General features: G+C 48.1%; 1 protein-coding gene across 5 annotated transcripts in view; it reads right to left on the bottom strand.

Annotated features, from left to right (window-relative positions):
• Nucleotides 1–16664, bottom strand: part of PI4KB (phosphatidylinositol 4-kinase beta) — a 36516-nt gene extending 19852 nt beyond the window's left edge. Inside the window, exons 1-4 of one of the 5 annotated variants that reach the window (XM_010329704.3) lie at nucleotides 15552–16664; nucleotides 13048–13226; nucleotides 9038–9197; nucleotides 1163–2099 (exon numbers count right to left, since the gene is read on the bottom strand). In XM_010329704.3, the coding sequence (XP_010328006.1) occupies nucleotides 1163–2071 (909 nt within the window). In that variant the 5' untranslated portion in view covers nucleotides 2072–2099; nucleotides 9038–9197; nucleotides 13048–13226; nucleotides 15552–16664. The remainder of the gene's footprint in view (nucleotides 1–1162; nucleotides 2100–9037; nucleotides 9198–13047; nucleotides 13227–15551) is intronic. The other 4 variants (XM_010329703.3, XM_010329707.3, XM_010329706.3 and 1 more) reach the window with 4 other exon arrangements.

The following is a 16664-nucleotide window of genomic DNA, read 5'->3' as shown; positions in this document are numbered from 1 at the left end:
ACCAGGTCACCGACACTTGGTAGTCCACTGGGCAGCTTTACCTGCTATCTGTCCAGATGTGGAGTGAAGAGTAGGTATAACCTATTCAGGCAGTCTCCTCCTCCCTGCTCTATATCCTAAATTATACTCCAACTGCTGCTGGAGCTTCCTCTTTTTCCCAGCCTCCAGGTCCTTGACCAGGCACTAGATTTACTCTATACTAAGAGTGCTTTCTCCTCCCTTTGTGCTTCTCCCAAATGGTATGGGAAAGACACCAGCAAGGCACTCTCCCCCACAAGGAAAGCAGGCATGAAGGCATTCTGCAGATGCCTCAGTGATAGAGAATGAACCTTCCACTTATGTCAACAAAAGGCAGGATCTTCAGGGGGTAGAGAAAAGGGATTAGATTATGAGGAGGAGTGACCAGGAGAATGAAGCTGATGTTCTGTCTGACATCTCCCCTACCCCAGCACACACAAAGACAATAGCACCTTTCCTTTCCCAGGGATGCTGCTCTGAGGTCAGGGTGTGGTGGGCTTCTGCCACAGTCCTCATTAACACAGTAGGTATTAATGGAATGGCAGTGCAGTTTAATTTTTTTGAGACAAAGTCTTACTCTGTCGCCCAGGATAAACTGGCACATTCTCTGCTCACTGCAACCTCCACCTCCTGGGTTCAAGTGATTCTCCTGTCTTAGCCTCCCGAGTAGCTGGGATTACAGGCGCCTGCCACCACGCCAGGCTAATTTTTGTATTTTTAGTAGAGACAGAGTTTCGCCATGTTGGCCAGGCTGGTCTCAAACTCCTGACCTCAAGTGATCTGCCCACGTCAGCCTCCCAAAGTGCTGGGATTACAGGCGTGAGCCACTGTGCCCAGCCAGAGCAGTTTAATGAAAATTATTTGAGACACAAGTCGGGAGCATCAGCCTTGCCATGACCTACATGACCTGAGGCAAGTCACTTTATTTCTCTGGGTCTGAGTTCTTCCTTTGTAAAATAAGGTGGTTGAAATACATGAATTCTAAGGTCTTTTTTCATCCTAATACTCCATGCTTTTATAAGTGAAATGAAACAGAGGGAGGACAGGAAGAACGGCGTAAGTAACCCTGTATGTATATAGGAGGCATCCTGTCTCCATGCAGCCCTCTTCCACCTTTCGTCTCTGGCACTCCCCAGAATTTTACCTCATCCTCATTCTCCACTTTAGGGTTGCTGGCTGTTCGTTTCAGGTTGCTGCTGAGACTTATGCTGGCGGTGGCATCTGACTTAGAGCGCTGGTGAGTCCTTTTAGAGGGAGACAGCCCTGTGTCAGGGGCTGGGCTTAAGGAGGGCAGCTCCCTCTTTCTGTGAGCTGGCTTCAGCTCATCTGAGAGGATCAGCTTCCGTAGCTTGGTCCCACGGGAGTGTCGCTGAGTGGAAATGTGCATGTCTGAAGAGTAGGCCCCGAGCAACAGGGCACACTGGAGGGAAAAGTTAATGCTCTGGCGGCAACGGTAGACTATGTAGGGCTTAATGGCATCACCCACGTCCTCATCCATGTGGATGTACATGTTAAGCAACTGGGGTAGATAGAAGTCCACGTCCTCATTGCGAAAGCAGAAGAGCCGGTTGCCGATGTAGGCTTGTACTCCAGGCTCCTTGGAGTTATACAGGTATGAAATGGCCATGGAGATGTCAAACAGTTTTGACTCAAACAGCCTCAGCAGCCAAGACTGTTTAGCCGAGTTGTTCTGCCGCCGTCTTCTTGCTCCTTTGGCTGTGCCTGAGGCCACAGTGGCTCCCATCTCATCTTCCTCCTCCCTGATCTGGGCAGGTGGATCATCCAGACAACGGATCTCACTGTCCACACCATCCCCATTGACCAATTCCAGTGGGGCGCCTCTGCTAGAGACTGCCACGCCTCCATGCAAAAGCTTGACTTTCTCCAACACATCCTGGCAGGCCTTCTGGGCCACCTCAGGGTCAATCACTGATAGTTCCCCGACCCCCTCCGTGATGACACTTAGCAGGGACCCCCCATTATTCCCTGGTGGGCCAGAAGTGGGCTCAGAAGTTGGCTTCAGCGGGGCAGGCTCCACTACTGTATCTCCCATGGCCACAGCCAGACTTCGAGCTTTCAAGCTACAGGAAGAGGGAGGGAGAAAAGAACAGAAAGGGAGATACATAAACATACTGATTAGTGGTGCCATCCTCAGGTCTCCCCTTTGCTATGACACCTTCCCACGTACCTCCTCTTTCTGTCTTCCTGGACTCCTTCAAAATCACATGAGAAGGCATCTCCCAGGAAGCTTTTCTGACTACCTCCACTTCTGATTACATTATTCGTCATTCCTCCTGTACTTACTCAGCTTAGCCTATGTTCTTAGCTTATATATGTGAAATATTGTTTTGTATATGTTGTATTTATATAGATTACAAATTCTCTCTTTTTTTTTTTTTTTGAGATAAGGTCTTACTCTGTTACCCAGGCTGGAGTGCAGTGGTGTGATCTTGGCTCATTATCCAACCTTGACCTCCTGAACTCAAGCAAGTCTCACCTCACCTCCCAAGTAGCTGGGACCACAGGTGCACACCACCATGCCTGGATTATTTAAAAATTTTAAATCTTATTATTTCTGAGACAGGGTCTTGCTCTGGTGCCCAGGCTGGAGTGCAGTGGCACGATTAGAACTCACTGTAGCCTTGATTTTCTGGGCTCAAGCAATCCTGCCACCTCAGCTTCCCAAATATCTGGGACTACAGGCTTGTGCCACCATGCCTGGTTAATTTTTTTTTTTTTTTTTTTTTTTTTTTTTGGAGACGGAGTTTCGCTCTTGTTACCCAGGCTGCAGTGCAATGGCGCGATCTCGGCTCACCGCAACCTCCGCCTCCTGGGTTCAGGCAATTCTCCTGCCTCAGCCTCCTGAGTAGCTGGGATTACAGGCACGCGCCACCATGCCCAGCTAATTTTTTGTATTTTTAGTAGAGACGGGGTTTCACCGTGTTGACCAGGATGGTCTCAATCTCTCGAGCTCGTGATCCACCCGCCTCGGCCTCCCAAAGTGCTGGGATTACAGGCTTGAGCCACCGCGCCCGGCTAATTTTTTTTTTTTTTTTTTTGAGACAGAGTTTCGCTCTTCCTACCCAGGCTGGAGTGCAATGGCGCGATCTCGGCTCACTGCAACCTCCGCCTCCTGAGTTCAGGCAATTCTCCTGCCTCAGCCTCCTGAGTAGCTGGGATTACAGGCACGCGCCACCATGCCCAGCTAATTTTTTGTATTTTTAGTAGAGACGGGGTTTCACCGTGTTGACCAGGATGGTCTCGATCTCTCGAGCTCGTGATCCACCCGCCTCGGCCTCCCAAAGTGCTGGGATTACAGGCTTGAGCCACCGCGCCCGGCTAATTTTTAAAATTTTTCTGTACGGACAAGGTCTCGCTGTGTTGCCCAGGCTGGTCTTGAACTAAGCTCAAGCAACCTTCCCTCCTCAGACTCCAAAAGTGTTGTAATTACAGGCATGAGCCATCATGCCCAGTGATTTACAGACTCTTTGGGTAGACTGAGGAGCAACTCAGGCCTTATTCCCTTGTTTCCTAGCTCTTCAATTACTTGTCTATCCTCTTGCTCTTCCTGTTTCCCTTTAAATGCCTGCCATAACCTTATTTTCCCCCTCTTTACACTATATTTCCTTACTCACATGACATTCTAGACACAGGTCCTGTGCATCTCACCTTCATTTTTATTTTTTAAAGACAAATCTTGCTCTGTTGCCCAGGTTGGAGCGCAGTGGCAAGATCATAGCTCACTGTAATCTTGAACTCCTAGGCTCAAGGCATCCTCTTGCCTCAGCCTCCCTCGTAGCTAGGACTACAGGTGTGTGCCACCATGCTCAGCTAATTTAAATTTTTTTTTTTTTTTTTTTTTACAGATGGGGTCTTGCTGTGTTGCCCAAGCTGGCTTTGAACTCCTGGCCTCAAGCAATTCTCCTGCCTCAGCCTCCCAAAGCACTAGGATTACAGGTGTGAACCACCATGCCCAGCCATCTTTATTTAATATTAAAGTCTTGATATATTTTTCTAGTTACAGGTATTTATCTTCCCTTTTAAACTCAAAGCTCCCAGAAAATAAAGGCCAGCAAATACCATGCCAGGCTTCACATAGAAGAAAGCAGCTTCAAAACAACCATCATCAACCCCACCAAAGCTGTGACATTTCTCTGGTTGTCTGACATCATGCCATTACACCCTCTTTCTTCAGTGCTGTGGCTGCTGACATATAATGGAAAGAGCTCTGGACTTGAAAGCAAATAGGCTGGGGTTCAAGATCCTCACTCACTCAGCCTTTCAGCAATCTACAACTTATGCAAGCCATGTATCCTCAACTGCAAATTTTAGAAAAAACATTTACTTCTCATTGTTGCTGTGTGGAACAAATACCATCATGTGTATGAAAGAATCTAGCACAGTCCCTGGTACATAATAGTACTCAAATGCTAGTTAAGGCTGGGCGTGGCAGCTCATGCCTGTAATCCCAGCACTTTGGGAGGCAGAGGTAGGTGGAACAGTTTGAGGTCAGAAGTTCAAGACTAGCGTGGACAATATGACACAACCGTCACTACTAAAAATAAAAACATGAGCCAGGTATGGTGGTGCGTGCCTTGTAATCCCAGCTACTCAGGAGGCTGAGGAAGGAGAACTGCTGGCACCCAGGAGGCGGAGGCTGCAGTGAACCGAGATTGTGCCATTGTACCAGGCAGAGTGGCTTACGCCTATAATCCCAGCACTTTGGGAGGCCGAGGTGGGCGGATCTCTTGAAGTCAGGAGTTTGTGACAAGCCTGGCCACCATGGTGACCGTGGCTTTGTTTCTACTAAAAATACAAAAATTAGCTGGGCGTGGTGGCACACGCCTGTAATCCTAGCTACTCAGGAGGTACTCGCGCCACTGCACTCCACCCTGGGCAACAGAGTGAGACTCCATCTCAAAAAAAAAAAAAGAAAAGAAAAGAAAAGGAAATGCTAGTTGAATCCTAATCACCTAAAAGGTTACTTACCAGTGTGTGTGTAACATAAAACTTATATTGTTTTCTAAGGGAAGCAAAGAGTTCCAATTGTTTGAGAATCTTCCAAAAACACTTATGATGGCCTTCTCTACCCTAATACCACTCCCCACACTGTCATACACACACTCTAACAACTGGAGGGGCTGTGAAAAGGCAAAAAGAAATCAGCCTAGGACTCATAGATCTAGGCCTTTCACAGACCATAAGAGTCACAAAACAAAGAACACCTCCTCTGGAGGGACTGTTGGAAGGAAGTTCGGTGAGAGAACGCTGCTGACCAAAGCCACTGCTCTCCAAGAGCAATTCTTCAGAGCCTCACCAAATCTGGAATCAGTGCAGAATGGGGGAAATTTCATCAGATCAACCTGGCTCCAGAATATGACTATAGCTAACATAGGACTCAGAGGCCTCTTCACAAAAATGCTAATAGTGAGTCTAAGACACACTCAAGAGCATGAGCAAGAGGAAGCATTTTGTAGAGCTGGAATCAAGTAATTTCCAAATATTAGTGACATCACCTTCAACCCTGGTGACCCTAGATGCACATACTTTGGGTAAGGGGAATAAGGAGGCCTATCGATTCTTCAGTCACTCTGGGAGGCTGTTTTCCACCACCCCCCTTCCAATATCTCTTCTTGTACCTCTGAAATGTTAAGGTTACTTTTAACTGCCCAGTATCCTATAGTCCAGCTCCCTGCCTCCCAGAACTCACCACTAAGGTTTTGCAGAAAGACGGATGGGGAACTCCTTTGTTCTCAGAGATCACCAAAAAAGGCTACTTCTGTTTCTTTCTACCAACTCTGCCAAGCAAATTCATTCCTGAATTTCATAGCCCTGATGCAGCTTGAGCTTGGTACTGGTAAGAAGGTGGCAACTCTTTCACTATGCTCTTTCCCAAAATTAGGCAGTGCTCTAAGCAGCAGAACCAGCATGGCTGTGGATCTGTCTCTACTCGCAACTGTGAGTTGCACAGGAATAGTAAGAAGGAAGCTTTAATCATTCCCTGCCACACCTTCGTAGGGCACTCTCATCAGAAGGTCACTGATTCAACCAGGACCACTACCTTTTAGGTCTGCTTAGAGACTCACGTGATAGCCTTAATCATCTTAAACAGTCAACTGCTTTTTCTCAGTCTGTTTGGTACATCCTTTCCCTTCCCTCTACTCCACTGACTTCTAAGTCATTGAAAGCTCCTAGAAGTCCACTTTTCAGAACTTACTTTCTTTTTTTTTTTAAGACAGGGTTTCACCATGCTGGTCAGGCTGGTCTTGAACTCCCAACCTCAGCTGATCTGCCTGCCTTGGCCTCCAAAGTGCTTGGATTACAGGCGTGAGCCACTGCGCCCGGCCCACCTTTCAGAACTTTCAAGGGGAATGCAATTCAGATATTTTCCCACATATAGTGTCTCAGACCTCACTAAAAAATTCAGCAGTTCCCTGCTCCAGTTAATTACAATTGGGATTATTGCTGGCACCAGAGAGGCAAATAAGGATACTATCACCTCTTTTATCTCACAGGCAAAAGAAAAACTTCCAGGCTTAGCTAAGAATCCCACATCACAGTATTCAGAGGATTTAGCTACTGAACAGACTCTGTCACTCAGATGCTTTTACTCCTCAGGAAGCCAGACAATGTTGAGAGGTGCAGGAAAAACAGACTCCTCTCCTACATAAGCAGTTCTACCACCAAATGAGCTGGGCCTCTTCCCTGGCCCCTCAGGAACCCAGACACTGCCTGCATCTGAAGCAAGTCGTATGGAGAAGGTGTTGAGGGGAGTAGGGTTAGATTGCTTTAGTTATTTATTATTTTATTACTATTATTTTTATTTTACTTAGTTTATTATTTTTTGAGATGGAGTCTCGCTGTGTCACCCAGGCTGGAGTGGAGTGCAGTGGCGCGATGTTGGCTCACTGCAACCTCTGTCTCCCGGGTTCAAGTGATTCTCCTGCCTCAGCCTCCCAAGTAGCTGGGATTACAGGCACCCACGACAGTGCCTGGCTAATTTTTGTATTTTCTGTAGAGATAGGGTTTCATCATGTTGGCCAAGCTAGTCTCAAACTCCTGACTGACCTCAGGTGACCTGCCCGCCTCGGCCTCCCAAAGTGCTGGGATTACAGATGTGAGCCACCACACCTAGCCTTATTTTTATTTTATTTCAATTTTTTTAAAGTCAGGGTTTCACTCTGTTGCCCAGGCTGGAGTGCAGTGGTGTGATCTCAGCTCAGGGCAAACTCTACCTCCCAGGCTCAAGCAAATCTCGTGCCTCAGCCTCCTGAGTAGCTGGGATTGCAGGCATGTACCTCCATGCGCAGCTTGTTTTTTGTTTTTGTTTTTGTTTTTGAGATGGAGTCTCACTCTGTCACCCAGGCTGGATTGCAGTAGTGTGATCTTGGCTCACTGCAACCTCCGCCTCCTGGGTTCAAGTGATTCTCCTGCCTCACCTTCCCAAGTAGCTGGGATTACAGGCACACACCTCCATGCCTGGATAATTTTTGTATTTTTAGTAGAGATGGGGTTTCACCATGTTTGTCAGGCTGGCCTCAAACTCCTGACCTCGTGATCTGCCCACCTTGGCCTCCCAAAGTGTTGGGATTACAGGCGTGAGTCACTGTGCCTGGCCTATTTTTGTGTTTTTAGTAGAGATGGGGTTTCACCATGTTGGCCAGGCTGGTCTTGAAATCCTGACCTCAGGTGATCCACCCAACTTGGCCTCCCAAAGTGCTGAGATTACAGCCATCAGCCACTGCGCCTGGTCTTTTTTTTTTTTTTTTTTTTTGAGACAGGGTCTGGTTCTGTTGCCCAGGCTGGAGTGCAGGGGTGAGATCACAGTTCACTGCAGCCTTGACCTCCCAGGCTCAAGTGATCCTTCCTCCTCAGCCTCCCAAGTAACAGGGACTATAGGCACGCACCACCACACCCAGTTAATTTTTGTAATTTTTTTGGTAGAGACAAGGTCTCAGCTGGGCGCGGTGGCTCACGCCTGTAATCCTAGCACTTTGGGAGGCCGAGGTGGGTGGATCACCTGAGGTCAGGAGTTCAAGACCAGCCTGGCCATCATGGTGAAACCCCATCTTAAAAAAAAAAGGTCTCGCCATGTTGGTCACAAACTCCTGGGCTCAAGTTATCTTCCCATCTCAGCCTCCCAAAGTGCTAGGATTACAGGCATGACCTACCATACCCAGCCTGCTTTAGCAATTGAAATAACACAAAATAGGAAAGGGATTCTCCAAAACCTAAATCCAGATATGGTTCTCAACATCAGTTCATTCATTTTCTTTATTTTTTTAATTAAAAAAAATATTTTATAGACACAGGGTCTCACTGTTGCTCAGGCTGGTCCTCAAATCTGAGCCTCAAGCAACTGGCCTCCCAAAGTGCTGGGATTACAGGTGTGAGCCACCTTGCCCAGCCTGATTCATTTATTTTTGAATGTAAAGAAAATATGTCTTTGAAGGTAACTGTTCTAAAGAAAGTGAACGGACTAGAAAGCAAAAGTTAAAGTGAAGGAAAAAGTCCTGTATTCGACATCCTTCCCCTTCTAAGTCAGAGGAATAAGAAAAAGTGACAGAAGGCAATCCAAATTTTTAATTTTTTTTTTTTTTTTTTTTTTTTTTGAGACGGAGTTTCGCCCTTGTTACCCAGGCTGGAGTGCAATGGCGCGATCTCGGCTCACTGCAACCTCCGCCTCCTGGGGTCAGGCAATTCTCCTGCCTCAGCCTCCTGAGTAGCTGGGATTACAGGCACGTGCCACCATGCCCAGCTAATTTTTTTGCACTTTTAGTAGAGACGGGGTTTCACCATGTTGACCAGGATGATCTCGATCTCTCAACCTTGTGATCCACCCGCCTCGGCCTCCCAAAGGGCTTGGATTACAGGCTTGAGCCACCGCGCCCGGCCCCAAATTTTTAATATTAAATGACTCCTATGGCCTTCAAGAGGGTTCAGACAGCTGAGGCTCTACACTTCACACTGGGAACCTAAATGATCTTTCCAGACAGACTCAAAGGGAAATGGAAGATACCTCTCCTGTTCCACAGACTAACTAACAGCTGGCCCCTAGGAAAGTGGGACGGAAGATGGGAGTGTTGACAACTGACGGGGTTCCACAGCTCCCATCTGGGCAAAGTAGAGAATTCTGGTCTGAGTGACAAGGAGTTGTTGCAGGTCAGGCAGAGCAGCAGCTGAAGAAGACAGAGAAGATATACACATATGTTCTGTGTGACTGAGCAGTTAAATACATGTCTGCAGAGGGAGATGTTAGAAGCATCTGTGAGAAGGAGATGCTATCGCTTAACCTAGCTTCCCATTTCTTATCACCTCAAAAGATTCCAGGCAAACAACCTTCCACTGGCCTCCATTAAAGGACTTATTGGATTGGTCTCTGCTAGGACAGAATGGTAAAAAGCCCAAAATCAATCCTCTCTCACCATTCTCTTCTTCAAATCTTTTTCCATGGACTATATAAATATGGATTGGTTTGGGGCAATTCTGATATTTTTATGCTCCTGTATTTTCAAAGAATGGCTTTAAGAGATCATTTATTTGATCTAGTGCCCCGCCTCCAAGCAGGCAGGCAGGCTCAATTTTCCTCCTTTTAAAGGATCCTTTGCCAGGAGCTGTCATTCCAACAGTTTGGAAGGCCAAGGCAGGCAGATCACCAGAGGTCAGGAGTTCAAGACCAGCCTAACCAACATGGAGAAACCTACAAAATTCGCCAGGCATGATGGCACATGCCTGTAATCCCAGCTACTCAGGAGGTTGAGGCAGGAGAATCGCTTGAACCTGGGAGGTGGAGGTTGCGGTGACACAAGATTGTGCCATTACACTCCAGTCTGGGCAACAAGAGCAAAACTGTCTCCAAAAAAAAAAAAAAAAAAAAAGAATCCTTTATTTCTCCTACCCCTTGCCTTTTTTTTCTTTTTTAAGAGACAAGCTCTTACTCTGTTGCCCACATTGGAGTGCAGTAGTGTAATCATGGCTCTCAACAGCCTCAAACACCTGGGCTCAAGTGACCGTTCCACCTCAGCCTACAGAGGAACAGGGACTATAGATGTGTGCCATCATTTCCCATTAATAAAAAAAAAATTTTTTTGGGCCGAATGCGGTGGCTCATGCCTGTAATCCCAGCACTTTTGAGAGGCCAAGGTGGGCAGATCACAAGGTCAGGAGATTGAGATCTTCCTGGCCAACATGGAGAAACCCCATCTTTACTAAAAATACAAAAAAACTAGCTGGGTGTGGTGGCATGTGCCTGTAATCCCAAATACTCGGGAGGCTGAGGCATGAGAATTGCTTGAATCCAGGAGGTGGAGGTTGCAGTGAGCCAAGATTGCCCCATTGTATTCCAGCTGGCAACAGAGCAAGACTCCATCTCAAAAAAAAGAAACAGGGTCTTGGGCCGGACGCGGTGGCTCACGCCTGTAATCCCAGCACTTTGGGAGGCCGAGGAGGGTGGATCACTAGGTCAAGAGATCGAGACCATCTTGGCCAACATGGTGAAACCCCGTCTCTACTAAAAATACAAAAAAAATTAGCCGGACGTGGTGGCACATGCCTGTAATCCCAGCTACTTGGGAGGCTGAGACAGAAGAATTGCTTGAACCCAGGAGGTGGAGGTTGCGGTGAGCCGAGAATGCGCCATTGCACTCCAGCCTGGGCAATAAGAGCGAAACTCTGTCTCAAAAAAAAAAAAAAAAAAAAAAAGAAACAGGGTCTCACTATGTTACTCTAAGAAGCAAGCAGGGAAACGAGGGGAAATGTGATTTCTGGTTGGAGATGCTTCCAAGGAGGAAAGCTGCTTCCTGGCCTCAAGCCCTGCCTGGGTTTTCCAAAGTGCTGAGATTACAAGGCATGAGCCACCACGCTTAGTCTCCTCTATCTTTTTTTCATACATTTCATGATCCTTTGAGATGGATCCACAAGAGATGGAAAAATGGGTAAGGAAACTGGTATCTGACATTCATCCTACAAGGTGAATTAAGAGAGACTGCCAAAAGTTAATGGAAAAGAAAGGGAGGTTCAAATATACTAAATATTATTTAAAGTTACACAGATGTCCAGTAGAAAAAAACAAAAATAATGACATAATTATATAAATGAGAGGCATATCTTCCTTTTTTTTTTTTTTTTTTTTTTTTTTTTGAGACAGAGTTTCGCTCTTGTTACCCAGGCTGGAGTGCAATGGCACGGTCTCGGCTCACCGCAACCTCCGCCTCCTGGGCTCAGGCAATTCTCCTGCCTCAGCCTCCTAAGTAGCTGGGATTACAGGCATGTGCCACCACGCCCAGCTAGTTTTTGTATTTTTAGTAGAGACGGGGTTTCACCATGTTGACCAGGATGGTCTCGATCTCTCGACCTCGTGATCCACCCGCCTCGGCCTCCCAAAGTGCTGGGATTACAGGCTTGAGCCACCGCGCCCGGCCTTCTTTTTTTTTTTGAGACAGAGTCTTACTCTGTCACCCAGGCTGGAGTGCAATGGCATGATCTTGGCTCACTGCAATGTCCACCTCGTGAGTTCAAGTGGTTCTCCTTCCTCAGCCTCCCAGGTAGCTGAGACTATAGGCACGTGCCACCACACCTGGCTAATTTTTTTTTTTTAGTAGATATGGGGTTTCACTGTGTTAGCCAGGATGGTCTCAATCTTCTGACCTCGTGATCTGCCCACCTCGGCCTCCCAAAGTGCTGGGATTACAGGTGTGAGCCACCACCCCAGCCTGAGAGGTATATCTTCTAAAGATAAATCCTTGTTTATAACAGTAAGTAAATTAATAGAGGAACAAACATTTTATCTAAAGCTATGGTGATAACCTTCAGAACTAAACACTGAGATAATTAAAGAGGTTAACTCAGAGAATAGGTGTAGCAAAGAATGGAAATAGGACTGTTGGTTTTGTTCATCAACTCTTTTAGTACTATTGGATTTGTTACCAAATGAATACATTCCTGCAAAAAAAAATTTTTTTTGAGACAGAGTCTGGCTTTGTCACTCAGGCTGGAGTGCAGTGGTGCCATCTCAGCTCGCTGCAACTTCCGCCTCCTGGGTTCAAGCAATTATCTGCCTCAGCCTCCCAAGTAGCTGGGATTACAGGCACCTGCCACCACATTCAGCTAATTTTTGTATTTTTAGTAGAAACGGGGTTTCACCATGTTGACCAGGCTGGTCTCAAACTCCTGACCTCAAGTGATCCCCCTACCTCGGCCTCCTGAAGTGTTGGGATTACAGGCATGAGCCACGGCTCCCAGCCCAAAAATAATTTTTTTTTTTTGAGACGGAGTTTCGCTCTTGTTACCCAGGCTGGAGTGCAATGGCGCGATCTCGGCTCACCGCAACCTCCACCTCCTGGGCTCAGGCAATTCTCCTGCCTCAGCCTCCTGAGTAGCTGGGATTACAGGCACGCGCCACCATGCCCAGTTAATTTTTTGTATTTTTAGTAGAGACGGGTTTCACCATGTTGACCAGGATGGTCTCGATCTCTCGACCTCATGATCCACCCACCTCGGCCTCCCAAAGTGCTGGGATTACAGGCATAAGCCACGGCTCCCAGCCCAAAAATAATTTTTAAAGAGAGGCTGCTCCTCAAGAGACTCCATATCTCTGGCTGCCTGTTCTGCTGTTGAGAAGTTCCTCCTCATGTCTTTAGGTCTAATTCAAACCTTTCTTTAAGGATGTCTCAACTTATCTCTCCCCTCTGACCTCAATGGTAAAGGTAGAGATTGAGTACTCCTTTTTCCTTAAAGAAACTCAGGGCCAAGCAGTCAAGCCAGCTCCAGCCCTACCAGGATCCAGGTAAATGCTGACAACGGGGCCCCAGAAGGTGGGGGCATTAGGGGAGAGGGCATTCTCAAGCTACTAGCAGGAGAGTAGGGAGGGCAGTGGTCTCATGGTAGTTAAGTCAATATTGAATCAGGCTGAGAACTCCCTGTGTAAAGCAGTGGAGCTGGTATAGGCAGATTCCAGCCAGACAGCCCAGGCTAGCTCTGGAGCCGCTACTGAAACAGACAGATGGCAAAGAAAGCAACCTGTGCACTCACCTCTCTCTGAATTGTTCCTCCCTACTGCGAGTCCCAAATACACTTGAACTGGGTCCCCTCTTGTCCCATGCCAATTATTGAAGGGTTCCTCCTGAACCTCTTTCCCACATCAAAGAATCTCAACTTGCTGCTTTGGATGGTGTTCAGCAAACTTATTCTCATGGAGTGTGGACCCAACTCTAGGAAGAAAGCAGGGAAATGAGAGGAAATATGATTTCTGGTTGGGGATGCTTCCACGGAGGAAAGCTTCTTCTTCCTTTTTTTTTTTTTTTTTTTTTTTTGAGACGGAGTCTCACTCTGTTGCCAGGGGAGTGCAGTGGTGCAATCTCGGCTCACCACAACCTCCAACTCCCTGGTTCAAGCATTTCTCCTGCTTCAGTCTCCTGAGTAGCTGGGATGACAGGCATGTGCCACATGCCAAGCTAATTTTTTTGTATTTTTAGTAGAGACGGGGTTTCACCATGTTGGCCAGAATGGTCTCGATCTCCTGACCTTGTGATCTGCCCGCCTCAGCATGAGCCACTGGCCCAGCCAGAAAGCTTCTTCTAATAAGGGGTATTATAAGGAGACTGCACCGTGGCTAACAACAAGAAGAGAAGGGAGAAGTGGGATAAGATGACATAACTACTCCCAAACTGGCCTAGAATCAGAAAATGAATGGAATCTCATGTGCCCTTTCGCTATCACAGGCCACAAGAGACATGGCAGCAATTCACTGCCTAAGTCCCAGTTCACTGCAAGTTCTCCTTTCCAGCCAGCTTCCTCAAAGCACTTTCCCACAAACACACTTTCCACCTACAGAATCTGGAGTTATGGATCAAGTACATGAGGAACAGCAAAGAAAATCAGCCACTTAACACTCTGGGGGGAAAAGCAAAGCCGATGAAAGAAGCAGGCCTGGAGCTTGTCTTTCAAAATGACTTACACCCCTGGTTGTAGGCTAGAAACATCCTACAGAAAGATCAAGTTGAAGGAAAACTCTGAGGATGACTAAACCACTACTAATAAACACCTTTTGCCCGAGGAACCCAAAATATTTTGTAAACAAATAAACCGATTCTGATTTTTTCCCCTCAACCCACATCCTGCTACCAATTTTATTACTGCACTGATGCCTATAGACAGCGGGCCATTTTCCAAAAGGATCACTCTAGAGGTCAAGTGAGGAAGTCACATGCTGAAAGCAGGAGTCCTGATTCTGAATGTATAAGCTCTTTCCATTGTCTCATGTTCCTTTTTCCAGCTACACCCTTACCCCTCTCCAGGCCTGAGATCTTATGGAACCAACCAAAACTATTCTAGTAAACCACAGACAGTAAACTGATTCCTCATGGATCTGGACAGCGGTGGGAAGGCACTCTACTCTGTGATTCCTTTAACAAAAGCCTAAAATTAAATAATTTGCAACAAGCTTTCTCATAATCTCATTCAGTTTCCAGGCAGGCCTGTTCGTCCCTCCTAGCGGCTGCTCCTGAGTTAGTCAACCAAGTGTAATCTGATAGGGACTTCTTCAAAACTTGCTCCAGCCTTCAGCAACACCCTTCTGTCCTGAACAGCCTGAGGCAGCTGAGGCTCCCCCTGCTCCCAACACATTTTTCTTCTCAGTTCAAGGTGTAGTTGATCCTGAAATGAAGTTATGTGGAGAGAAAGAGTGTGATAAGAGAACGCGTGAAGACCACAGGGAAAAGACAACCAAGTACACAAGGATCAGCAAAATCCCTGCCGCTCGAGGGGGATGTCAGAGTTGGAAATCCTGAATGGGAAGGGCACTCAGATCTCTCCCCTGCAAACAGAAATCTCCAGAAGGCTGGGGGACTGAGGAGGGAGGAAGAGAAGATGAAGAAAGTTATACAGGGATCATAATGCATCCCAGAGAAAGGTGAGGACGAGGTTTGAAGTTAAGAATGTAAATGGTACTTTGGGACTGATGACAAGGGCCCGAGATCCCTTAAGGAGAAGGGAACAGGCAATTCTTGGAAGCCAGGAGCTGGCTGGGTGGGTGGGTGACGGTGAGGTAATGGAATCAGAAGCAGCACAGGAAGACACGGATACAATCTTCAGCTCAGGGAAACGGGAACCCAGTGCTGGGGTTGCACGGGCACCTCGGAGGAAAAGGGCAAACTAGGAAAAAGAGAGAAACGTGGGGTCCATGGAAGAGGTTTGGGGCAGAGGCAGAGACGGCGAGGAAGGACAAGGATGGGCATGATGGAAATCGTCTCATGTGGAAAGCGTTCGTGACTTAAAAAAGAATAATTCGAGACGTAGGCAACAGGGGTTAAGAGGGAGGGAGGGGGGAATCCCCGAGGCAGAGGGAGGAGCTAAATAGAAGAGGAAGCCAAAAAGCAGAGGAGGACCCCAGGCCTGAGAGCGGAGGGTGGAGGAGGAACCCGGAGTGCAGCTGACACCAAGAGGGCTGTTTCGTAGTCGGACAGAGTGGGAGAGGGACCCCCCCCCCCCCGCCACGCAACAGGGCAAAGGTGACACATGGGGGAGAAGCAGCTTACCTCTGGGGGACCCCCGCGGAGGGGGTGCGGGCAGTCGGGGTCGGACTGCCGACACCGACGCCTCAGCAGCAGCGACCGCTCCCGGGTTCCATTGGCCGCCTGCGCTTCCCTGACAGCGGCCGCGGCGGCTGCACCAGGCCCCGGCTGCGGGGCTGCCCGCGGCGCCGCCTGAGGGGGCCTTCAGGCTGCCACAAGTTCGACGGGGCGACACAATCTCCTCTTCCTCCCTCAGTACAACCAAGCCCCAAACAATAATAAAATAATATAAAATAAAATTCCCCAGAAGGTCTCGATGTCGGATTCTTCTCCTGAGTCCAAGCCCGTCTTCCCAGGCTATGCTTTCCTGCGTCCCCAACGCTCAGGACCCTACCGATCCCATAGTAATCTAAGGAGTCGGGTGAGCTGCCCGGAACATGCCTGTTCAAAAATAGAAAAGGGGGCGGGGAAAAGATGTTTGGAAGCTCGCGAGGGAGAGAGGGCGAAGGGAGGAGCTTACGGGTGGGAGGCGGGGCCGGTCTTTAAGAAGAGGACCTCAGAGCTAGCGTTTGCGAGGCTGCAGAAGCCGAGAGAGAAGTAAAATTTGCTGCAAAAGTAGGGTGAGCAGGCGGGCGTGGGTGCCGTGTTAGAGAAGCATGGACATATTGCAGACTTCCAGAAGTACATTAACATTCAAATTTTATGTAAATGACCGTTTGAATTACCAACCGAGTTACCGTAATGACAGTCAATGACTTCCCCCTTCCCTATGCTACAAGATTCCCTTAGTAAATCAGGCCGTGGGATAGACGCTGGGTTCCCAGGAGGCCGAACAGAAAGAGAGACGGCGGACGGGGGAGATGTTCGCCCTCAGTGCCCTTTTCCTACTCATCTTTGACGGCGATGCGGAGATTACGCCCCTTAACGCTTCGGGAATGGCGCGGTCCAACCGCGTCAATCTTTCGCCGTTAGAGGCCCGACTCGAGGGCGTGGTTCTGCCTCCGAGGTCACCACCTGCCGGGGCAGCCCGTGGCCTCCAGCATCCATACGCCGAGCTCTCCAGGGAGGGGCCGGACAGGGCCAGGTTGGGAGAGGTGAGTGAAATGACGAAGGCTTGGAGGGCACAATCCCTTCTTC

This window comes from Saimiri boliviensis, chromosome 19, assembly GCF_048565385.1.
Source record: "Saimiri boliviensis isolate mSaiBol1 chromosome 19, mSaiBol1.pri, whole genome shotgun sequence".
Classification (NCBI taxonomy): domain Eukaryota; kingdom Metazoa; phylum Chordata; class Mammalia; order Primates; family Cebidae; genus Saimiri; species Saimiri boliviensis.
Note: the sequence above shows the minus strand (reverse complement) of the source record. Positions and strands in the feature narration are given on the sequence as shown.